Raw genomic sequence first — 26,151 nt, forward strand, 5'->3', positions numbered from 1 at the left:
CTTTTTAAAAATCTGACAAAATAATCAAACTACACTTTGGTGATGATAGAGACTGTATAAAAATTTTGTACCTTCGAACTTTTGTATGATTACGCTTCAACTTTTATGTATATCTAATAAACATTTAGTTGCGTTTACGATGGCCCACCCCTACTCCTCGGAAAAGGTGCGCAAAACCTACAGTCAGTACGTAATTCAGGCTTGCGCATCTCTTCCGTAGAGTGGGGGTGGGCTTTCGTAATTGGACGACTTCTACCATCACGCTGCAAATTATTCTGTCTCGTTAATTTTACTATTGTGTAATTTATCTTGAATACACTGTGTATTTTGTGGATAGACTGTAAGAACGGTTCGTTGATCATCATCGGCCGGCAAGAGCGTCACGTGCGACTGATCGCACGTCTCTGAATCGTGAGCTATGTATGTCTAATTACTAAGCATGATTACTAGCAACCTGATAGCATATTTTCAGTATACATATTCGTCATTTTAATTCGAGAGAATGTCAATTAATTCGTGTTGTGTACTTGACACAAATGAGAGACGAACTGTCTACCGATCGGATGTTATCAACGACTTAAAAACAATACAATGCGGACACAAGGCTGAAATTGATGCTTTTTGTTTATTTTTATTTTATTTCGGCCGGCCAGTGTTGATGATAACGGGTCATTGTTTTTGGATTTGTGATTTGTAATATACAAATATATTTCATATGCGATCCTTATATAGAGTACGTACTGAGTGAGAATTGTACTTGTATTTGCTAAACCGAGGACCAGTAGCGTATAAAGTATCGAAATAAAAATTAAATTTAAAAATTTAAATTAAATATCGAAATTAAAACTATTATTATGGTATTAAAATTAGCTAATAGATAGCTGTGCGGATCAGCAAAACACGCAGCGATCACACCCACTATCATATGACGCACTGTCATATGTAAACAGTAGCGGTACTTTTTGACGAAGTGTGTTTTAAATTAAAGATCGACATTTAAAAAGTAGTTCTTCTTAATTCGAGGACTACCTGTATATGATTGTTGATGATCTAATTTTAGCTCAATCTCGAAAATTTATTTAAATTGTGTATGTTCTGTTTTCAACTTTAAATATTTAATTTTAATTTTAATATAATAATAATAGTTTAAATTTTGATATTTAATTTAAATTTTTTAATTGAATTTAATTTTGGTGGATGTATGTATAATATAATAGATTGAAGAGACAACTTGTTTCCATGTAGGGAATTTCACTTTTATTCGTCAATTGGCAAAAATAGTTGCCATTATTTTCACACTACATATGTACGTACAGATGTACTTATACATATGTGTGAAAAATGATTTTTCAATTATAATTTATTATCCCAAGAGGCCGCTTTTCTTTGAGAACAATGACGGAATGAGTCATCGTTTGCGGTCAATCCCCTTGCACCCAAAATCATATTTTCCGATTCATACCTACATTTTTTTGTTGCTTATGCACCATAACTAATAAATTTAATATGCAATTACATATGTAACCATACATACACATACATACTCAATTTAAATTTAATTTTACATTAAACATGCAACACAATTAATCAAAATTGTGAAAAACTTTGTAAAATGTTGATGCATGCAATCACTTTCGCTGCGCGAAGATCAAACATTGCGGCAAAAAATAGTTTCGTGTGAAAGCACCCTTAGAATTTCCCAACTCCATTTCTTTCGTACAATTCTTCAAGCTTGACTACCAGCAATGTTGTGTCATTCTCACGCAACGCTAATGGACCACTTTTATTTTCCATTCCTATCATTTTACATGTTGTAATAAAGTAACCCGGTAAAATAGTCTCGGCAAAACAGCTTCGATGAAATAACTTCGATGTAATAGCCTCGGTGAAATAGCCCCGAAGAAATAGCTCAGTAGAAATGGGCCTGGTGAAATAGTCCCCACAAATAGCTCAAGACGTAATAGTCAAACAGCCTGAATACTGTAATGCTGTTGTATTGTATAACACTGTTCGACTCGAAAAATGGTTCAGAGACGAGATATGACTTTTCTTATAGATCCATGCCCAGTAAACACGTATCTGGTAATAAAAAATGTTGATTGGCACGAGATTCGGAGATATATGTGTTTTTTTAAATCGCGTGATATTTCTATATCTTCGTTTTGTTCGGTCAATGTCTCAAAATCTTTCAATTTCCTGTTCAAAATGAACATTGGAATCTATAGTCGGGTACTTTATCTTTCATTTGTAGTACTTTTTAGCTTTAGTAGTCGTCCAGTTCAAATCAAAAGTCAAAAGTACGTATTTTCACTTGGGATTTTTTCCCACTTTTAATACTATTTTATATTGAGTATTTTCTATTGAAACATGTTTATTGGGATAGTGTTCTGGCCACCTTATTTTTTGTTTTCGTTTAAAAGGGTGAATTGGAAGTGTGCTGAATTTTAAATCGGTAAAATTGCGAGCTAAAAGCTCGTACTAGTATTTACTCGTATTTATACGAATCTGAATTGAATTAATAGGGATAATATATTATATTCTCTTTATATGAGAATAAAATAAAATTCCACTTAAAAAATCATATTTCGACTATTCTTGTGGATTTATAACAAAAATTCGTTTATTTTATCGAGGTAAGCCAGTTATCAATAGAATTTTTGTTATTAATCCACAAGAATAGTCGAAATATGATTTTTTAAGTGGAATTTTATTTAATTCTCATATAAAGACAATTTAATATATTAGCTCTATTAATTCAATTCAAATTCGTGTAAATAAGAATAAATACTAGTACGAACTTTTAGCCAGAAGACAAACTTGATGATCCCACTGTTTATACGCCATTTTTATTATTTTTCGCGTACCTACAAACGACTTCTTATTTCCTACTGGTGGTTATCGCTAGCTTAGAACATCACTATATGCCGGTATTTAATTGAAATTTTGCATGCATGTTTCAAAACGTATTTTGATTCGGGGCCATTTTGAGGGATCCCGTACGAATCCAAATATTTATCGGGACTACAATTGGTCAACTACATCCCGAATCACATGTCATTTGCGTCATGAACAGAAAATATTATAAAAAGTGTACGACTTGGAGTCGGAATTCCCAAAAAGTATCCAATTATACGACTCGGAGTCTACAGCTCTGGTTCAGACAATGCAACATTGTGATCTAGCCCCCTCTCTCACGCGGATTGTCTGTGCTCCGTGACCGGGAGCATTTTTAAGTGGTTCACTGTTTGGTTCGAGATTGTTGCGAGATCTCCGGATTACATGCATATGTAGGTAGGTAGACTCGCCGTGATGTTGCGTTACGGCCGCATAGAGAACGAGATAATTATTCGGCGCCGTCGAGTGCGAAGCGAGAAACCGAGCCCTACTGCGGGCTATTATGTATGTATGTTCTGGTTTGTTCTTTATGATGTCTGTCGACAATATTGACGGAACCGCTTGCGACGGCGGACGGACTCGTTGTGACGGCTCGACGAAGTGTCATTGGTTCCCGCTGTGACAGCCGTCCGGCCGTCCGGCCAATCGGTGGAGAGCGCGCCAAAACGTGACCAATCGTGACGCGCGACCTTGATCCTTCACGCTCCGATTGTCGGATGTCGGATATCAGTGTCGTTCGTGTGTTCAATTTCGTGTTCGACGACGTTTTGTGTTGAAAATGGGTTTGTGTTTGCTTTTTGTGTGTGTGTGTGTGTTTTTTTTGGAGTTTGTTTGCTGCTTTTCTATGTGTTTTTACAAACCTCTTTTATGTTTCATTTATGATAATACAATTCTGAAAAAAATTTGCCTCTTATCCGTTCTTTGCCATATTGCTCATTTTGGTCATCAATATAAGTAAATGTTTCGTCCGCCATTACGACGGTGAAAAAATATCGTTTTAGACGCGTTTGAAATTTCTCCGACAAATATGTGCCTGACGTTAATCGCCCAAAATGTTCGGTCGCATTGTTCGCCTACTGCGCCCGCTTCGGCGTTTTCTTGGTGAATATCCGTTTTCGCCGTCATCTAGCTTTAATTGCTTAAATGCCTATAACTACATATGTATGTCTTTTTCACTCTATATTTTATAAAATTTGCTTTATAGATTCTCATATTATATATATTTAGGTCACTCATATTGTTGTAAATGTTTTATTTATTTATTTTGTTGGGAAAATCAACAGTTTATTAAATTACAAAAATTGATAAAAGAACATAATTATTTTAAGAAAAACCATTAAGAATTTTCGCATATAGTTGATCGTGATATAAGCGAAAGTAAGAAGACGTTGGTAGTACTTTAGGTTGTTACGGCCTACACGGCTTGTTTGACACTTGACACGCGCCCAGTCGTTCTGTTCTATTCGCTGATTATTATCTTTGGTGTGTCGTTTAACATAATGAAACAAATATATGAAACAATCGTTCTAAAGCAATAATTGATTAATAAAGTAATAAGATTTAAAATGTATTTATTTATTTAACCACGTAATCGCCACGCGTTTTTAGAAACCGATTGGATTATTTTATGTTTTTGTTTAGTGCCAACTCTTGACACCTCTTGAATATATAACAAACTAAGGAATAATATTGACTTTTTTCAATTTCATTAGTATCACAGGATATTTTCATATTAATTTCGAGTCATAGTTTTACCAAAACCAAAACCAAAATTAATTTCGAGTCATAGTATTAAACACGAAAGAGCGCGCACCGGTGCGCTTATGGCGATTAAGTGGTAAACATATTTGTTGGAGACGAAAAAGTCGGTAGATCCAAATTGGTTTGACTTATACAAATACATAATAAATTAAATGAAAAAATAAAAAAAGAATAAGAGAGCAAAAAGTAATCAAGAAATATAAATAAAAATGCATACAGAGAGATAAAAAAATGTTCGGTGATTATTCCGCAAAAGGCGATCTCGCGCACGTCACTAAAATCTCGATCACGGAACATTTGGCACCCAAAAACTCCACGCGAAATATTGTACTAACAAAAACTCGAGTGTCAGATGTTCCGTGATCCAGATTTTATTGACATGCGCGAATTTGCTTTTTGCGGAATAATCCGTCTACCAAAAAAAAAAATTTGATCAGTAACTAAAAAAACAAAAAATGTAGAAAGACATGAAGATATAGGAAAAGCAGAATTCTAAATACCCTTTAAGATTTAATTTAAAAATTAAGATTTTAATAAATTACTACATTGCTGGGAAGACTATTTCAAACTTTAACTACTCTGTTCGAAAAGAAGGAATCTGTAATAAATTATTCAAATTTTTCTTTTAGGAGTCTGAGAGTGTCCTCTAAGTTGTCATTGAACATAAAGAGATTGGACAATTGTAATGATTATTTAATATTTCAAAGACTTTGATTAAGTCGTCTCTTATTCTTCTCGTCTCTAGTGTGGTGACATTCATTATTTTCAACCTCTCATTATACGAAAGTCCGGAAGGTATTTTAGTAATTCTCTTTCAATATATATATGTATGTACACATATATATTTTTTAAATGAGGATTCCATGTACTATATAAAAGCGTATTCGAATTTAGGCTGGATTAAACCTTAGATAATATACAAAAAAAGAGTAACATTTTTGTTCACAATAAAATTAATCCATTTGAGGTCACAAATAGTCACGATAAATAGGTCTAGTTGATGTTAAACACTATTGATTGTAATATTTTCAATTATGTAGATTAAAGTAAGATTTTTGTAACCTAGGTGCAATACAGAACATTTCTTGAAGTTTAGGGTTAAAAGCCAAGTTTTTGTCAACGAATTATATATGTAACATCCCCAATGAATTCCGTTATTTGAATTTGAATTTCGATAAGTTTGACTTCTGATATTTCGATGCGCATTTGGTATTTGTGTATCGTTTGCTTATGTCACGCGGAAAGAAGAAAGGGGAGATTTTTTTTAGTAAACACGTAATATTTTACACAGTTATAATAATAAACCGGAGGGAAATATCTGTGATAATTGACCTGCAGATGAATTGTATTTTTTTGTGTACATATGTATTATATATTCCAAGTCTCAAACTACAGGCTAAATTTTTATTTTTTGTATACATGAATAATATTTGTCTCACTGTGTACCGCGGCTTTGACCTTGAAGAATATATTTATATATAAATTTTTACGTGAAATTTTAATATTTTATATTCTCGCATAAAAATGAAACCGTGTGAAGCTTTAAATATAAATACATACGTATATATGGATAAAAAAATTCAATTTCCAAATTTTCCTGGGTATATTAGTCAACATATTCACGAAATCGTTCAACGCGTCAGATTCATCATGCGTGAGTTTCTAGTTCATTGAATATTTTTTTAATCAAACTTTGATGTTTATCTCTTTGAAATGGACCACTATCACGCGATTCACGCGGATCTTTAACAGTTCCGAAAGTGGAACCATAAAATCAATACCGAACAAATTTGAAACCGACAGTTTTTCAGTTTCCACACACCCACACACACACACACACACACACAAACGCACACTCACTCACAATTAATACACAATACGCGGAATTAAAATTCAATTAATCTTAGGGTTTATACACCGCTATTTACATTTAGTGTGAATATGATTCAGTACGGGGAAATTTAATTAACGCCGCTTTTCAATATTAATTATGCATATTGTATGTACATATGTAGTTAGAGCGTGGTTGTTATACATTGTAGTAGATATGCATGCTTAGTAGGTGGTTTATAAGGGCTTATATGTATGTCCATATATGGTTGTGTCCGGTAGCCCGAAGATAAGAGAGTCCCGCAGAATCGCGTAGGAAATGGTCAATTTGGTCAACGATTACCATACGTATGAGTATGTATGTAGTACATACAAACACCGTTTTGAACCGCTTTAGTATTATTATTTCCGTCGTGTGCTTCCGACGTCATCGTCATAAGGAAGGAGTTCAAATACACCGTGTGAATTGATTGTCAATGTCAATGGTACCCTACCAATTTTGCACCGGATACGGATTCCGATCTAACTGCGATTACTGCAAATTGTGAAGAGTTTCGAATTCGCGTGTTAATGTGCTTCTGTTTGACGTTTGACTTTTCAATCTGTTTAAAGGCTGTGAACCGGATAGCCTTTACAAGAGACGAGTTACATATTAAAAGCAGACGTTTTCGCAGCAATAGGTCCAACATTTAAGTTCCGATAAAATCGAAGGGTTGTCAATACTACCCTTTTTTTTAGATTTTTAAATGCTTTTTATTATTACGAAATTATGTTCACAATACATCTTATATCTGTCTTAATAGCTACTGATCTACTTATCATTTTCTATTTTAAAATTTTAATTTAATTTTGTTAGTAATCATAGTATTATATTATTCTAATGTTAATGTACAGCATAATAGGAAAAATAGCTCAAAAACCTATTTATAATTCTTATAAATGCTCATAATACATCTAATACAAAGTATTAATTAAAGACTCTAAAGTCGATGATCTAAAGCATATTGTGTTTAGAATTATTGCCATTTCCAAAGAATTATTTGGAAATGGCAATAATTCTTCTAAGATTTATGAAGATGCATGAATGTACAAAAACGATTATCAGTACGCTTTAACCGTCAGAATGTAGGGCTTCGAAGCCGGCTTAAACCGAAACCGAAAAACCGGCTTTTTGACCATCTTTCAAAAAACAATTGTTTCAAAAATTATTAATTTCAAATTTCTATGAAAGAACAAAAAATATGAGTATTGGATCCAAACATTTTTAGGGAATAGGCGTGTATTTATTTAAGGAGTCCAGGTCATAAATCAATAAATTATTATTGAAAGTAGTTTCAATAACTTACACAAGGCCTTTCGAATTTTGCACGTTCTTCTTCTTGATAGTAGCTTATTTAAATCATTTAATTATTTGTGCACATTCATGATCTGCCATTTTACGGGTGTGATATTTGTAATAATAATATACATGTAATAATGATCTTATTTTGAAAGTTCATAATGTTTATAACTCAATTTAATTTATAAGCAATTATTTTTTTGCATAATATAATATTTTTTTTGGATATGAAAATTTAAAACTTCAAAAAAATCTTAATTTTCTGTAACCGGTGAAAGCTGGTCAACCGGCTTTTTCTTTTGGGTGGTTTTTTGGAACCCCTAGTCAGAATGTTTTGGTTTGTATAGTTTTCCTCCATTATTAACTTATTTCGCGAAACCTTGCTCACAGTTGAGAATCGCTGATCTAGAAAACGTCTTGTGACCCACCAAAAGGTCGTGACCCACGATTTTTTTTTAATTTAATAATAGTTCTGCAGTACCCAGTTAAAGAATCTCAGTTTAGGCGGGTTAGTGCGGTACATGTTTAGATTTGGTGCTAATTTTCGCGGACGGATCGATGGTTGTTTTCGCCATTATGGAGTGATTGATGTTCGCGGCACATGTATGGCTTTTGTAATGTAACGAACGTCTGTCTTCCCGTCTGCTATATATAGTCGAAACGATCCACAAATAGCACGCGTTGACCTCTCGTCTCGCGTCTTTTTGTTCGATCAACCTATTGTAGATGGAATTTGCTCACGTCGTGTCTTTTGTCACATCAACAATTGTACTCAATCGCTTGTGTTATCTTTGCAGGTAACGTCCAGGACCAACATCGAGACGACGGGAAAGGTCAGACTGCGACGAGACGATTGCTTATCTCTCACCCCTCGTCCGCCTTCAGACCGGTCAAACCTTCGAAAAAGGCCCCAGTGGTCCGGCAGCAGCAGCAGCAGCAACAGCAGCAGCAACAGCAGGCGCAGCAAAAGAGTAATTCAAAATTCTACAGAGAGAAGCCTTTCTTCGCCGACATAAAGGCGATCGCGAGAGGTTTCGGCGAGATCATCGAGTTTCCAGAACACATCAAGGGAAAACGCGACCGATGCGCTGTTGTCGGCGATGAGGTGGATCAAACGCAGGGAGCGAAAAATAGCGTTGTCGGGTCGAGGATGCCTGATGATTTGACGAAGGCTTCAAACGGTGCCAGGGCTAAGGAGAGGAAGATCAGGAGGAGGCCCGAAAGGAGGGCCACGGTCCAGGAAGTCGAGACTAGTTTTCGCCAAGAAGAAGCGTCGAAACAAGCGATCGAAGAGAGACTCTCTCCTGGCAACGACGAGGATATGAGTTCTTCGGCGATGAACGATGTCGGCAAGATGGAGAGGATTCGCAAATACAAAGAGGAAAGGAGGAAGCAGCTGGCAGCTCAGTCTACGTGGGAGCCGAGGAGGTCCGCTAGGTAACACCTCATCTTAAAGTTATGAAATTAAATATCCACTAATTTATTTGTGGCGTAAAACAACGTATGTATGTATGTATGTACATATGTATTATATTAGCGATCCGTAAAAGAACATTTCATCGAATGACCATTTTATCGCGGGGACATCTATGAATTTAACCTGTACATAAATTTTACTGTACATTAATCATACTCAAATAGTGGTGACGTAGTAGGTAGGAAGGTATTTAGCCGTTTCAATAACGTAATCAGAAAAATTGGCAAACTCTGATAGGAAACGATCGACCTGGAGTCACAAATATCCAAGTCTGACCATTATCCAGCATTACAGATATATTCAGAATAATTATTTTTCAATCGAGGTCAACTCACGAGATCGACCCCGGCGCCTCTCGGTGCTAGGCAAAAGCCCAACCATCGAGCCATGCTGCTGGCTATACATTTAAAAAAGTACAGTCATCATAAAAATTAAAGATTAATATTGTGGATAAAAAATATTTGCATGAAATCTATCGGCAAGTTGTCCCCGCGATGAAATGGTCATGCTAAATATCCGGATAGTTAAAAAACATATTTAAAAAACTATCCATTATTGATTTTTAAAACATATGTACGTACTTGAGGCACCTTCTGTGCAGTTGCAACTTGCAAGTCTGTCGAGCTATTTCATGTTAGGTATTTTCTATATTGATGGGTTTAATTGGGTTTACCATATATGGAGTCTATTTAAAACGGTTCTTTGGAACTTGAGAACGGGTAAAAGCTATTGCTCTATAATGGTAAGTATCCATATCCATACCTATTAGATGTATCACAGGGTTGGCAAAGTGGTGGAACTTTTTTTCAATGGTAACTTTTATAGTGACTGTAAATTCATACAGGACTGTACTTTATGATGCATAACGCCTATTCTGCCGCCTTGCTGTTTTTAAAAGTTCGTCAAGTTCCGCTTAGCATATCAGAATATGGGGTCTATCTTACGGCACAAACTCTGAATTGGTTAAGACCCCAAAAATAATAAAATGAATGAGTGAAAACTAACAATTATGAATTTCAATTTTCTATTAAAGATAAAAAAATGTGTATTGCAACCAAACTTTCTTTGAACAACAAAAAAGGTATGGCACTTAGCGGTGGCTTTTAGATTAATAATGGACGAAGACCAGGTCATAAACCAATAAAATATTATTGAAATTAGTTTCAATAACCTACACAAGGCCTTTCAAAATTTCGGCAAATTGGGTTTTCCATAATTTGTAATTTTTGCGCGTTCTTCTTGTTAGTAGCTGATTTAAATCGTTTAAATATTTGTGCGTATTCAAGATCTGCCATTTTACCGCTGTGATATTTGTAATAATAATATACATACATATATGTAATAATGATCTTATGAAAGTTCATAATGTTAATAACTCAATTTGATTTATAAGCAATTATTTTTTTGCAAAATAAAATATATATTTACAATCTGTTTTTCGATATAAAAATTTAAAACTTCAAAAATATCTTAATTTTCTGAAAGCCGGTCAACCGGATTTTTATTTGTAAAAAAATCGAAAATTGGCTTTTTCTTCCGCGGCGGTTTTTTGGAACTCATCATGATGACAGCTTTGAAGTTGTATTGAAACTTAAATTTTTCACTTTATTTTGTTACATTTCAATATTTTCAACCAAATAAAACTTTTAGCTCTCGATTGGGTTTAATTAGAGACTTGTCATCAACAGATCGTTAACTATCCAATTATTGGTCAGTAGTGTAATTAACCGTTTCTTTAGTGAGTATATGTAAATTTGTGTTCGATGTTAACTAGATCGATTGACAGCAGGTTACTGGCGAAGAAGGCTCAAAGTGAGGACCTGGACCCGGTGGCGGCTTCGCCCACCAAGAAGGCCTCAGAATCACCAACACCCAGACAGGTCAGGACCACGAAGACTTCGAGACTGCGAGCCGCGGCTTCTTCCACGGGAGACTCGCCCCCTCCGGCGAAGAGTCCCAACTCCGATTCGAAACCTAGTTATAGTAATCAAGTGCATTCTAAACAGGACGACGCTTTATTAGATTCGGCCAATTTACTAAATCTCCAAGTGCTTTCCAATAATAATGTAGTGTTAAACGGTAGTGGCGACGTAGTCAACGTAAACGGACATGCAACGTGTGATACTGATTCTGTGATCAAAATAAACGACAACCTATGTGATAAAGTAGTTACTTCGACCGAGGACGAGTCGAGAGGTGCTCAAGCGACGGTAAGCATAATATTATATGAATTGTTCAATTACTGTAAATTTCTGTCTTTGTCTAAATGCCCCATTGTGCATTGTGCTCGTTTTTTCGTATTTCGCCATTTTCTTCGTCGTCGTTGTTGTTGTCATCATCATCATCAAAACTACTGACGGTTTATGTATGTATGTATGTATATTTGCGACAAAAATCGTCGAAGCAGTCAGTGGCGAACAATCGCCGTGTTAAATTTGCATTATTTGCTTTTATTCGTTTTGCGATAACAATGGAGGATAATTATAGCTAGCGCGAATCGGCCGTCTTCTTGCTGCTGGTAATAATGCACAAAAATAACATTTTGATGTTTCTTAGCAAAAGAGAAAAATAAGCAAAAGAACATAGGAATCATATTATTTGAAATTGTTTTTTTTTATCTCATACATAGGTACGTTCAAGAACATGTAAAATTTTAGTTAAATATTTATGGTGTACGACTTGAATTTTTAGTTTTATAGATTTTATAATAATTAAGTTTCTCCCCCCCCCCCCCTATAACGTAAATAGGTTGCATGCTATAATAAATCGTGTTAAGGGGTAGGTAAGGGTGAAATATTTATTTGCTCTTTTGGGTTTTTCTTGGGTATATGGGATTTTCTTTCATATCCTCAGATATCGGCTTCTTCCCTTCTAAGCCCCTTCATTACCTCTGACCCACCAATACATCTCGCCTCCCGTTACACACTGATGGAAGGGTGATTACTGATAACTGATAAGGCTCGTTTAAGAAAAACCTTTTTGTAGAATGTATTTTTGAATTTGACTATTTACTACAAACATGTTTTCAATTAGATGGCTCAAAGGATTGCAATGCTGCGTACACATTGGCCCAACGAAGGCAGGCGAAGGAGATTCGGCGATGGCTACCAAACTTTCGTTGGTGTTAGCATTTCTTCTGGTTAAAAAAACGCTCGTTGGGACCAGTGGCGTACAAAACATTAAAATAAAAATTAAATATTAAATATCAAAATTAAAATTATAATTATTATATTAAAAAAAATTTCGGAGAATCGTTGAAGTCGAACCGTCGCAAGTCTACGACTACCCGTATAAGATTGTTCATGATCTAATTTTGGTAAACGGCTTACATTCCAAATGTGAATCGCTACCAGAATAACCGTTCGCTACGAAAATTGCCCGCGCTGGTTTCCCTGTCGCACAGGAAAATCACCGTACAGAAAACTGCCCAAATATTGCTCAACAAATGCTTTTTTATACGAGATTTGGGCAGTTTTCTGTAAGGCAATTTTCCTGTGCGATGAATTTTTGTGCGACAGGAGACACGTGCGAGCGATTTTCGTAGCGGCGGTTATCCTGGTAGCGATTCACAATTGGGATGTAATCACTGAACCCTAATTTTTGGTCAATTTCGAATTTTTTTTTTAAAGTATATGTTTTATTTAACTTTTGATATTTAATTTTAATTTTAATATAATAATGATGTATAATATTTATTATAATAATTATAATTATTTAAATTTTTAATTTAATTTTTAATATTTAATTTTTATTTCGATACTTTGTACGCCACTGGTCCCAACAAGCGTTTGATTAACCAAAAAAAATGCTAAAGCCACCGAATATGTGGTATCCATTGCCGAATCCCCCTCGCTTGCCTTCGTTGGGCCGGTGTGTACGCACCATAACATAATCGGGCTGAACATATAGTGTACATATGTAGATGCAGACGTTGATTCATTGATACAGGTAGGCTTTTGAAGAACACAGTTAAAGGGAGCAAGTTTCACACACCACCCTTGCTGTCGTGCATATAGTATACTACATAGTTTATTTACCTGCAATGAAACAACAATGCCATAGTCCAAACAGCACAATTTAACTCAACATCCCATGACTCATGATAGCTTCACGAACGGTCGCCCAATAACTGAATCGACTGTGTAATTATTTTGCGCTTTAACGGTCGCGTAATTCGCACTTAAATCACATCATCGGAGCAAAAGCGTCATAAAGTGGGTATGTACATGCAGTTGGGTGGAGTGAAATGATCACAAGCTACCTTACATAGTCGTAATTGTATTGTAATTTGTAATGTATGCATATGGGCATGAAATTGGTGCGTTTTTCAAACCTTGCACTTCGGAAGGGCGGCCCTGACCCAGCTACTGCTCGCTGCTCACGTCCAGGTAGGTCCATATCTGTTTTTGGTCAACGGTCTCAGACGCCGCTGCACCGATATGTCCATATAAGCTACTGTTCGGCCAGCTTTCGCCATCGCCATCGCCTCAGACGAGCCAACTATTTATGGGTGGGTCGATCGTCTGAATACCAATCGAGCCTTTCTACCTACTACGAGTATGTAGCTAGCCTTCCTCCACTGCGTATTTAAGTCTTGTTGTTGTTTTTTTTTTTACCCCTTTTGATAGATGGTATCTAAAAATAGTTCCCGTGACAGGCTGAAACCATTTTTTCATTTCAATTTTGAGGAGGGGTTAGTAAGCAATGTTCAGTGTTCGACTGTATGTGTCAATTTTTGAAAGTTCTAAATTTGGTTTTTGAAAATTTTCTCGAAGCAGTGGTAGTTAGATCATCCCCCAAGTAGCTATGTATGTAGGCAGTGGTGTCACCCTAATTTTCCAATTTATATATACATATATATATATATATATATATATATATATATATATATATATATATATATATATATATATATATATATATATATATATATATATATATATATATATATATATATATATATATATATATATATATATATATATATATATATATATATATATATATATATATATATATATATATATATATATGTATTTTTTCGTCCGAGGCACTATAACGTGAAAATTTACATTCAAATTAAAATAAATATAAATTTCAATTTTTATGTAATAGATTTGGATGAAATTTTTTCTCGTACACATTTTCTTCATGTTATAAATTTATAATATTTCAAATGCTTATTTCTATAAATCCACTTGCTGTTAAATTTGAAAACAAAACGTAATTTGATTTTTTTTACGTCGCTAATTATAATTTTTGACACTCTTCAAGTAAGTGTTCGCAGTCTTTCAAATACATACATAGCTTAAAATTTAATATCTCAAAACCAAAGTAAAATTAATTTTAAAAACATACAATCATACTATATGTATGTATGTATATAAAAGAAAATTTAAAAGCATTAAAAATATGCAAATATATGTACTTCTATAAAATACTATTTATATTTTATTTATTTAATATATATTTTTTAATTATAGTAATTACCATTTGGTGTAAATCTACATAATTTTTTTTTATCAAGCTTCTCTTTTAAATTTACTAGGAAGGATGATTTGGAGCGCAGACTTCAGACACACTGAACGGCTGACAGTTAATTTTCTTTTCTTTTCACCTGCTATGTAATCGACTGCAACCTTTTCGAAGTTGTAACCATCGAATACAATTTTTTTGAATAAAAGTTTTTCAACTGAATTTTTAGAATTCTATCAACGGGTTTTCGGAAACCCATGGAAATCATTAGGGTAACACTACTGATGTAGGTACATACATATATTCATATTTGAATGTCTACATCTGAGGTCTGTTGATTTTTCAATAAATAAGTAAATATATTCTTTGTTATTCCTGTAATATAGAAATAATAAATTTATATAATGTGCAACGTGTCCGGGAGTGAACGTGTGACCCAATTTGCGACCGCTACTATTGGGTTAAGTGTGGCACAACGTCTATCCCTAACATATTTTTCCACGACCCACAAACGCTTCTGGTTTAGCTGCTGACGATATGGACATGGAGACGTGCGATCGGAAAAAAGCTCTACTTTCTTTCTCCCCTGCTCGCTGTGGAAATTTATCATTTTGTGTATGGAGACAAAGAAAAGCACTTAACCCCGTGACCCCCAGGCGAGGATACTGTGCTGGCGCGACGTCTTTCTCAGAACTAGTGCGAACTACATATTTGTATTATATGTTTATCGACCTTTGCTGTGGTGAAAAATGTCTACACTTTTCCACGAGAAAATTCATATCTGTTGTGTAATGTGCTCTTTTTCCAGTCATTCTATTTTCATAATACTAGGGTAGTAGCTAAATTGGTCACAGTGTCAGTTTATTTTCTACGGTTAGATAGGTCGGGAGTTCAAACTTTGTAGAGAAAAATATCTCTCGGAAAATATTTTAATAGACAATAAAATAATATTTTTCAGTTTAGATGCTTTCAACTATTTTGAAATGGTTCCTCACAAATGTTGTATTAAATTTGTTGTTCTATGTACACCCAGCGCAAAGCGAAGCTTATCAGTTGCATCACATGCAAATAACGATATATTTTGAAAGACTAGGAAAGAAAATTAAAATAATAGTTTTCGTATTACTTTCTACAACTCCTCTTCATCAATATGCAGCAAAAAAAAAAAGCGATTTCGTCAATAGATAACATTATGAAGGGAATCAGAAATTCACTGAATACGCTTTAACAGTTATCTGAATCAGAAAGTTGTAATTATTTTTAATAGGTGAATCAGACTGCATTACTTTGCGAAAGGAAAAGTTTTAAAGGGAGTTCGTAATAGCGTATTAATGTTGGAGCAGAATCGGAGTGAAGATCAAAGCTCTGGAGTTTAAATGGCTCTGGCCATATTTAGCATCTCAAAGGACCAAACATTCAAATACAGTCAGGTGGGATTGATTTTAAACAAATTAACATTCTGTTTAATCGAAAAGTGTATCGACATTTTTGAAGTATTAGTTTATTTTTTTCTTACCCACTTAAAATGATTATTAGACGGGCAAATTTGAGATAAGTCTTCGTAGTAATCTTCGAAATGATAAAACAAGAACGCGTTTCAATTTTAATTAAAATGGCACCCGTTTGATTAAAAAAAAGGTACCCACCTTAAGATGTCAACGTACATATTGAACGCGTCAATCAAAATGATTCTCATTAAATTATTCCTTTGATTTGTGTATTTTGCAAAGTGATTTTCTTTAATGTATTTTTCGCGTAACTTTTTATAATGATTTTAGGCGAGCGGTACGGCGTAAATAAATTTATCCTTATTTATTTTCAAATTACGTTTGACAAAAGCTGTATATTTGCAAATTTTGTTTTCGAAATTGAGAACATGATATTTTTTTTTATAAAAGCGGGTGTGCCTTTTATGTCTTTTAAACCTCTTTACATATATATGTTTGGGCGAATAATATTTTATGAATATTTGTGTTTGCGAAATCAAAAAAATATGTTTGTGATCTGAGGACTTTGTTTGTCGCTCCACCTGTTTGCTTCTTCGATCACTCATTCGATTTCGGGTCGAGCTTGTCATGTTTGCGACGAAACTTGAGGTTTTTTGGGTTATTGAATCAGGGATCGATCGGATATTTGTTACAGAGGGGCATGGATAATTCAAACCATTAAAGAATCTGTGATTTTTTAATTATCGTTCCTTATATCAAAAGAAGTTTTCCCAAGAGCTATCCTCCGTGATCGATTCACTCCAATACATTTTCCGCTTTTGTGTATATGTCATAGTGAAATTATATTTCAAGTGAAAATATATTTTCACTGACGTTTCAGGGTTGGTTTTATTCATTTAAGATTAGATTGTTAGGGTTGGTATTATTTAAGCGTTAGGATAGGTTAGGTTAGTAAGGGTTGGCCCTATTCATTTAAGATTGGGTTGTTAGGGTTAAATTTATAGAGTTAAACGTTGTAAATTCATTATTTGATACAAATGTATCAAATAATGAATGCTTGAATCACTGCTTGAATTCGTGAAAATAAATTTTTATTAGTGAAAATATATTTTCACTTGAAATATACTTTCACTGTAACGTATACACATATGTATATGTAAATAGGTACATAGAAATTCTAGTTTACTTGAAACATTTCTCGATGTTTTATTTATCGACATTGTAAATTTGCCATTAATTTAAATTTTTCACTTTCAGTAGGTTCTCTTCATATTCAATGAATTTTTTGATTTTTTTTTCTGTAAGATGAACTCCTTTTTTTAATGGATTAACATTCATATGTATGTATGTATGTACATCTTGATATGTAAGTTTTGTTTTCAATAAGATTTATTTTATCAAAAATAATTGCAGGATTCTGGATTTATGTATGTACGGATAATCCACACTCGGAAAATCGAGAGTGTATTGTGTTTTTTTTTAATTCCTTCATTTTGTTCATAGTGCATAGATATAATATGTAAGTATGTATATTCAATTATAGACCGGTGTCAATGCACTAGAAGTGCTACTTTGAACTAAATTTAAACATAGATTCGTAATATTTTTGATGTCTAAATAATGTTTAATTGCTCACTTGTTAATCGTATGAATCATATTTTTATTCACGAATCTATTTTATTATACACATCTATTTACATATACATACTACATACCAGCCACGACGTAATATTATACGACAAATCAATCGGACAATCATGTTTCCAAACTTGAAGAATTTTAGCAATACGAATTGTATGGGTTTCACCTACGCTGTCAAATATGTATTCAAAATCATCAATAAAATCCCCATAGAAAAATCTCGACGCGCAGATTTGTTGATCGTAAACGTTCGAATTTACGATCTACCAAAGATGACACGACTTGTCAATAATCCGAATGATGTCATTAGCATTTCGGTATATACCTATTTCGGAAAGATCACCTTTGCCTTGCTTCTTCAGTGGGATGGGGAGATAAGGTCACCATACGTGCTCTTTTTCCCCGGATGTGTCTTCTTGTTTGGGGCCGGGTTTTTGCTATTGTATGCAGGCGGTCGAGGCATTCTGCTAATAATAATTAATAAATCAAGATTTCGCGAAAATATACGTATTTGCATAAAATTTCAAAATTCAAAATCTTTGCGACCCGCCAGTTCTAAGAACGTCTCGTAAACAATGCGCTTGACTTATGCGCGCGAAAGCCTCATTAAAACAAATGTGTACCGATTCAATTAAGTTGCTCAATCATTGAACTATTTGTCAGGTGATAAATCACTACGAAGTTTTTTATAGCAAGCGACGCTAAGACTGACCCTACGTCAAATTCTTAATTCTCGATGTAGTTTTTGAGAATATTTAGTCGAACAAAAAATTACGTGTCAAATGCAATTTTGAAATCACACCGATAACCACATGAAAATATTGTCAAATCAAATTTTATTTTATTTTTATTTTTATTTTTAACAGATAAACCCCAATGCGTCTTCCTAGACAATTAATTCTAAAAATTGTAGCATTTTTTTATTACATAATTGGCTGAATTTCGAGATGCCGAAGAACACAAAATTAACAATTAATTAACTCTTTGAGTGCTGACGTCTTTTCTGTTGAAAACCCGCCACGCTGAAAATTTCCAACTAGAATTATTTAGAAATCCAATAGAAAACAATTATAATTTTTTTTGTTAATCCAAACAAACCCTATATCACTAACCTAGATAACTACCGCTGAGGATTTCGAGTTTTCTAAAGGTGTGTTTAGACTTTTCCGATCGTTTCCTATCAGAGTTTGCCAATTTATCTGATTTCATTGTTGAAAGGGTTCCTCCATCAAATTGACAAAAAGCATCCTACTCACTACATATGTTCCCAAAATCTGAATTTTATTTATGTACAATATGTAAAAAAATATTTAAATATTATTATATTAGTCTAAATCCATAGATGTATCTATGGATTAATTAATTAATTAAGCCTCTCAGCCTCTCGAAATACAGTAATTTATGTAGTAAAAATGCTGCAATGTTTGTAATTAATTGTCTAGGAAGACGCATTTGATTTTGATTTTTAAATGCTTTTTATTATTTCGAAATTATGTTCACGATACATCTTACATACATATATTTTAATAGCTGCTGATCTACCGATCATTTTCTATTTTACAAATTTAATTTAATTTGGTTATTAATCATAGTATTATATTGTTCTAATGTTAATGTACAGAGCATAATAGGAAAAAGAGCTCAAAAACCTATTTACAATTCTTATAAATGCTCATAATACATCTAATACACAATATTAATTAAAGAAGTCGATGACCTAAAGCAGATTTTGTTTAGGTAATCTGTGGGAAGACGCATTGGGGTCTAACTGTCAGGCCTTTTTGGTATATATCTATGTAAAAAAAATATGACGTACCGAAAGTCAAATCAAAACATTTTTGTGTGTCCCCTTTTCTAATGATCGGGTGATGATGGTTGCCCCAGCGGAGATCATCTTCAGAGGTCACGACTTGCGATGTTTTGTCTCGATTTTGTTTCGGCGCGATATTATGTCCCACGCGAATCGGTCTATTTCGGAACTCGGCTTTTCCTTTCGCATGCAAATGATTGCAAGTGCGTAAGTTTCATGACCTCGTCCATTAGTAGGGTTCCCCCCAGCTGTGCACCATTAACATATTATGCACCGGTTCGAACCGGTCATCTCTGTGACTAGACCAGTCTCGTCGGCGCCGCGCTCTCGTCTGATCGTTCTCGCGATTGCCATATTCGGACCATTCGAGAAAGTGACACGAGAATAAAAAAAGTGTACTTGCGACCTGTCAATTTGACGTTTTTCAAAATAGTAATACTCTCCGAAAAGATTTATCGCAGAGAGTTCGACGCGCAACGACGCGTTCTCTCTCGAGGAATTTCGCGAAATGATACTAATTCAAGCGGTTTATCTTTTTGGATCGGTCGTTCGTTGACAGTGTGTGCGTTTTTTGCGGTAGTTTATTGGATTCGTTTCGTAATTCTGACGTGTTATGTAGAGTGCAGCGCTTATCGGATAAGAAAATTTTGTTGAAATATGTGCTAGTTGATTTTTCTGTACTTTGATGTATAATATTACGGTTTATAGTTTTGTAAATTCTTTTTCAGAGTTTGTAACTGTATATAAACTAGTTGAAATTCAAACCCTTTTTACGAATAAATCAAACCCAAATTTTTTCAAATGATAATATTTAAATTTAATATATAATTTCGAAAGAGACTTTGTATGTAAGTTTGTATCTTTGGTTGGAAAATTCGAAAACAAAACAAGTTTCTATGATGACAATTCAATTGGTTGAATATTATTTTTTTTTCGATTCAAATAAATTTAATAAATTTAACAAATTAATATTTACTATTAGATTCGCCAGGTTTGAGCTGTTTATATTACAAATAGTGAGCGAAGCTGAGTAAAACAGCTAGTATTATATTATATACTAGTGGTTTTACCCGGCTTCGCTCGGTATTTGTAATATAAACCGCTTAAACATGACTAATCTAATAGTAAAAAAAAAATTTTATTTTATTTAAATTGGCACACATACAGACTAATATATAAACAAGAAAGCAGTATAGTGAGACAAAAAAAATACAAATAAAATATAATATTCCATGTACAGTGAGCACCACATGGTATTTTATTAAATTTATTTGAATAGTTTTATTTGATATAAATTTATTTGAATACTCATTTTTACTTTATTAAATTTACTGTCACGAACAAACACACATACAGACATATGTATATACTAAGTCGCTTTCGAAATTATATATTAGATGTACATTTAACCATACATACTATACACGTGGTTGATTTTTAAGTATGTAGCGTAGTCGAAAAGTATTATTTTTTTTTATAAAAATGATTAAAAACTTATTTTGACTAACACCAAGAAACCTATCATATATTCATTACTTAGATGAAAACATTCTCATTTTCGCAACATGTAATTGCCTCTCTTCTTACATAGTTACAGATGTATGTAATTACAACTAATTGCAATGTACATACTTATGTATATTTAAACGAATTATAATTTCCATGTCTGCGATTTTGTTAAATTCAAATGAAAGTAGAAGAATTTCTTTGTGTATGTAGAAAGAAATTTTATAAATTCTCTTTGTAACTTGTTTAAATACTTAATAGTTCACCCATTTTAGATTTATGGATGAATTTCATGAATAGTTAAATATTGTGTCTGCTTCATCTTGAAAAGTTAATTTCAACTTGTTCATGTAAATCGAGGGTACATACATATACATATATTTAATAAATCTCGATACGAATCCCTTTCAACAGCCGGAGTTATTTCAAAATTATCAATTTCACATCTCCCAGTCTCACTTTTTTGCATACAAAAGCAATTGTGTTGAATCATTCATTGGAGAATTTTCCTTATGGCTTATTAATTTCACATTTGCATTGCGAATTTCCGATATTCGTTCGATCATCGTCTAAATGAGTCATCGGATGTGATTCACAGGCTGCAGAAAAATCTCGCGTATCCAATCGTATGCGTGTAAATATTTGGCACATGCCGAGAATGCCGATGGATCTGTTGTGTTTTTGTGCAAATAGATTTTTGGCGATTTGAGAACCAGTATTGTGTGGCGTACCGAATTCGCACTCAGACAACCGTGAAGTGAGAAATATTATAAACAGTCATGAGGATTTATTTCAAAGATCATCAACCGGTGAGAATTTCATTCGTTTTTATTTTAATGTAACGTAATATAAATAAATGCTAATTATTCAATATTAATTAGGTGTGTGTGTGTGTGTGTGCGTGTAATCTGATTTGATTGCATTAAAATGGTAATGTTGCAGTAAAAGTAGACAATGTGTACACGTAACCGTGCGATATATTCCGGTGATATTGGGTGACCCGCATTTGCAATTGTTTTATGTGAATATATGTATATATATATATATTTATTTCATAACTGCCTCTTCGGATCTTGGGAGCACTTTCTCGTCAGATCAATGGTACTCAAACTGTTGTTGTTGTTGTTTACTTTCTCAGATATGAACGTTCGTAATGTGTCTCGAGTGCGGTTTTCATAATGGTAAGTGTTCGCTTATTGTTGTTATTTCTCATTCGCGAGAATGTGTTCTAGACTATGTAATCGATTATGGTAATGTTGTTATGTGACCGTAACTGTATAGGTCTAGTGCAGCGATTCCCAAACGGGAGTGCGTGAGGAGTCGTTTAGGGGTATTATTACCTATGTATATATAAAACTTGTGTTGTACCCGATGAAATATCATCGCATGAGTGTTGGCATATTAAGTTATTAAATAAAATAAATAATTAAAAGAAATGTGTCGTCGGTCATGTATTCGATCCGCAAGCGGTCGATTTTTTTTCAAATATGTACCTTTTAAATATATTTAATTGTTTAATATGAAAAAAATAATAAAAACTACCTACATACACATAAACAATATAAAACACCGATAGAAAAAATAATTAATTAATTAAATAAATTTTCACTAGATGGCGATAAATTCCCAGAAATACATAGCGTCGTATATTTGACTAGAGGAAACATTGGTATCGAACAGTATATATGTATATAGAAGTTTTTTATTTTGTTATTATATTAGTATATATGTACAGTCCCACGACAGGAAATTAGAACACCCGATTGAACAGCGTGTACTTCCATTTGTGACGGTCATAAATAATTCACTATGGGACCCTTTGGACTCATTTTTTTTGTAAGCTCACCCTTAAAGGCAACTCTATTCACTGACAAAAAATAGAGATTTTTGTCAGTGAATAGAGTCCACGTCAATAAGTGAATACGTTACGAAAGTTGCATTAAAATCTTGAAAAAGTACATATTTACCCCAGTGTATTCCAAAATTCTACAAGTTTACGATTCCAGCAGTCTTAATCCCGACAGGTCTGATATGTTCTGATTTTGATAAATCGAAATGTCAATAGCTAAAATCCAGCAAAGTCTCAATTATGACAGCTGTAATTCACTTCAAGTACTAAATCATTTTTACAAGGTTTTATTAGCTTTACTTTGCCAATCGGTCTGGCAATATTCCTACATTCTTCCGATCGCTTTGAAACATTGAAATTTTGCGAGGTTTGGCCGCCAATAGTTTTTTTTTTACTTACCTCTTCTTAGTTCATTATAATTATGGCATCAAAATCTTTAAAATATTGATGCATAGGGGTGGTTGGAGGATCCAAGTAAAAGGCTAAAGTCGTTTAACAGCATTTATTGGTGATTAAGGAGATACACGCACTGGCTGTGCTCCGTCCAGAATGTCTTGATATCGCCCAAGTACCTCCTTATAACTAGAGGTAGGACCGGAAGCTCGCCGTCTATTGTTCCATTATTGTAAATGCTTTGTAAAAAAGGTTCGAAAAAACTTTAACAATGCATTTACAACATGTGAACAATGAACAGTGCGCTCTGGGTCCGCTCTTTACTTATAACGGGTCGGTCGCTCAAGGCATCTTCAACGTTCGGTTACTTCCCTATTGTTTAGGAATGTACCCGGATATGTATTCCCACGACACCCAGTCCCACGGTATCGGTCACTTCTGCGAAGGGACCAATAGCGGCCACTTCGGTGGCCATTGTTTAGCCTACATGCACTTAGAGTCTAGAGATAATCCTTGAAAGCAATTATAACGGTCACACAGTCTCTGGGATGCTACTCGGCCTAATCCGATTGCAACTACTCGGCGGTGTACGTAACAATCTATATATATGTATGTACACATATATACCTATACAATTCTGTATGAATATGAATGTAATCCCTAAAAAACAAAGTTATGAAGGTCCTACATAGCTTTTCCGATAAATGATAATCACGACAACAGCAATCTCGACATTCGTAATCCAAAAAAGCCAGTCATGATTCCGTGCGGTGAAAATTCACAATCGCAAAAAATAGCGAAGTATTAATATACATATATGTATTTCTAACGAGTTTCAAGTCTGCTGTCATATTAGATCATATTTTTATGTACTTAATTTGATGTCTGATTACAAAATAATGCAAGATGAAAGTTGATACACACTCGTATTTGTATATATATATATATTTTTTAATTCTAAAACATTAAATAAAACTCGCCATGAGTGTGATTTATAAACTGGACGCAAAATTTCAACGTTAATTATTCAACACGTCTGCTCTTCTCAAACTACGTATTTTCATATTTATTAAATTTAAAAATAGTTATTTTCGCATTTAATTCAACATTTTCAAACAAAGATATTCGTATTAATTATTAATTTCACAAGGGAATTGCGCGTTATGTTGGAAACTTTTCTAGTCACGATTGCATTTTTCTTTTATATTTCCCATTTTCTCGCGAGCCAAACCTACTCTACGCTTTTCTCAAAGCCGAATCATACATTTTAAATCCGGATTAAAAACAATTGGAAATCTTGCAGAATCAAGAAATCGTTCAGAACGAACTAGCTTAAGAATATATGTATGTACATATCATGCATAAGAATGATTATATTCAAAATTGATGCAAATGCAGTTTTGAAATCGTAAATTTTACGATTACGACTTCCGCACACTGGTCTGATGTCCAATATTTAAATAAAACAATAAAATTTTGTTTTTGTTTTGAATCTGTCATATCTGTCGCATTTAGTGCATTATTTCGTAAGTGTGCCGGATATCCGGCTTGTAATCGTTCGGCGAACCGTCACCAGATTTCGTTTTCATCAATGACGGGGAAGTACTAAGGGAGGGGTGGGGGTATGTGGTGTTTGTTTTCCACTTTTCACTTTTGTGATCGATTCGTTGATAAATTTGTAGTTGTCGTTTGCGGACTTCCGGCTTGGGTTCAGTCCTGGTGCAACGACCGCATCCTTTCGACGGCCGTTCCTCGTGCTATTTTTCTCGATCTACATAGTTTTCGATATATATATATATATTGTGTATTTGTGTCGGAAGTTTGGTGGAGGAAGTAAGTGGCGTTCGACCGCAAAGGTCCAACACAATTAATATTAAACGTTTATATGAATTGGAGGTAAAAAGATAAAAGTGATTACGTAAATACGTGTGTGTGGTATATGATTCGTGACCCGCTCTATCCGTTTGTACGTATGCTATTTGCCTCTTTTTTTCTATGAACTATTTAGTTTATCTATTTAGTGGATTATGTATTGATAAACTGCAGACAGTGTAGAATAGAGCAATGCGTGAATAAATAATTGCAGCCGAACGGTTTGAATAAAAATAATAATTTATTATAATATTTTCGGTACAAGAGCTGATTACTTAAATTCTAACAGTGTCGAGTTTATATACTCTTATTTAAACAATGAATGTGTTGAAGACACGTGTCGTACAATCTCGGTTAGTCAGTGCATGGATGTGGTACACATCAATAGTGCTATTCATTAATTAGGTGTGTCATAAATCAATGGTGTACTTATAAAATTAGGTGTGTCTTATCTCTACTGGTTAGTCGTTGTGTTCTTAATATTAATTACACATCATGTGACAATGAAGGAGTCATAATGATGGTGTCATACACGTGACGAATTTGCGATAAATGAGTATAATGGTAGAGGATTGTCTTCAGCCCTTAACTCGTGCAATTTTGAATGTGAGGAAACGTAAGAATGTTAGGAGTATGTGAGATGAATTGAAATGGTTGGATGTTAGAAATTGTCTTAAATTAAAGACTTTAAAATTTGTATATAAGCTAGATAATAATCTATTACCCAAATATTTTAATAATTACATAGGTAGGAATAGAGATATACATAATTGTAGAACTAGAAATAGGAATAAATTAACTATAGGTAGAGTTAAGATAGCAAAAACTGCAGGAGGTGTTTTCCACAAAGGTGTT

The 26,151-nt window shown here is 33.8% G+C and overlaps 1 protein-coding gene across 1 annotated transcript in view; it reads left to right on the forward strand.

The window, feature by feature from the left end:
- The window catches only part of LOC143914929 (uncharacterized), a 218,411-nt gene that overhangs the window by 34,402 nt on the left and 157,858 nt on the right, over nucleotides 1–26,151 (forward strand). The window contains exons 2-3 of the mRNA XM_077435339.1: nucleotides 8,623–9,262; nucleotides 11,077–11,512. Of these exons, the coding sequence (XP_077291465.1) occupies nucleotides 8,976–9,262; nucleotides 11,077–11,512 (723 nt within the window). The 5' untranslated portion in view covers nucleotides 8,623–8,975. The remainder of the gene's footprint in view (nucleotides 1–8,622; nucleotides 9,263–11,076; nucleotides 11,513–26,151) is intronic.

Source organism: Arctopsyche grandis, chromosome 7 (genome assembly GCF_051622035.1).
Source record: "Arctopsyche grandis isolate Sample6627 chromosome 7, ASM5162203v2, whole genome shotgun sequence".
NCBI classification, from domain to species: Eukaryota; Metazoa; Arthropoda; class Insecta; order Trichoptera; family Hydropsychidae; genus Arctopsyche; species Arctopsyche grandis.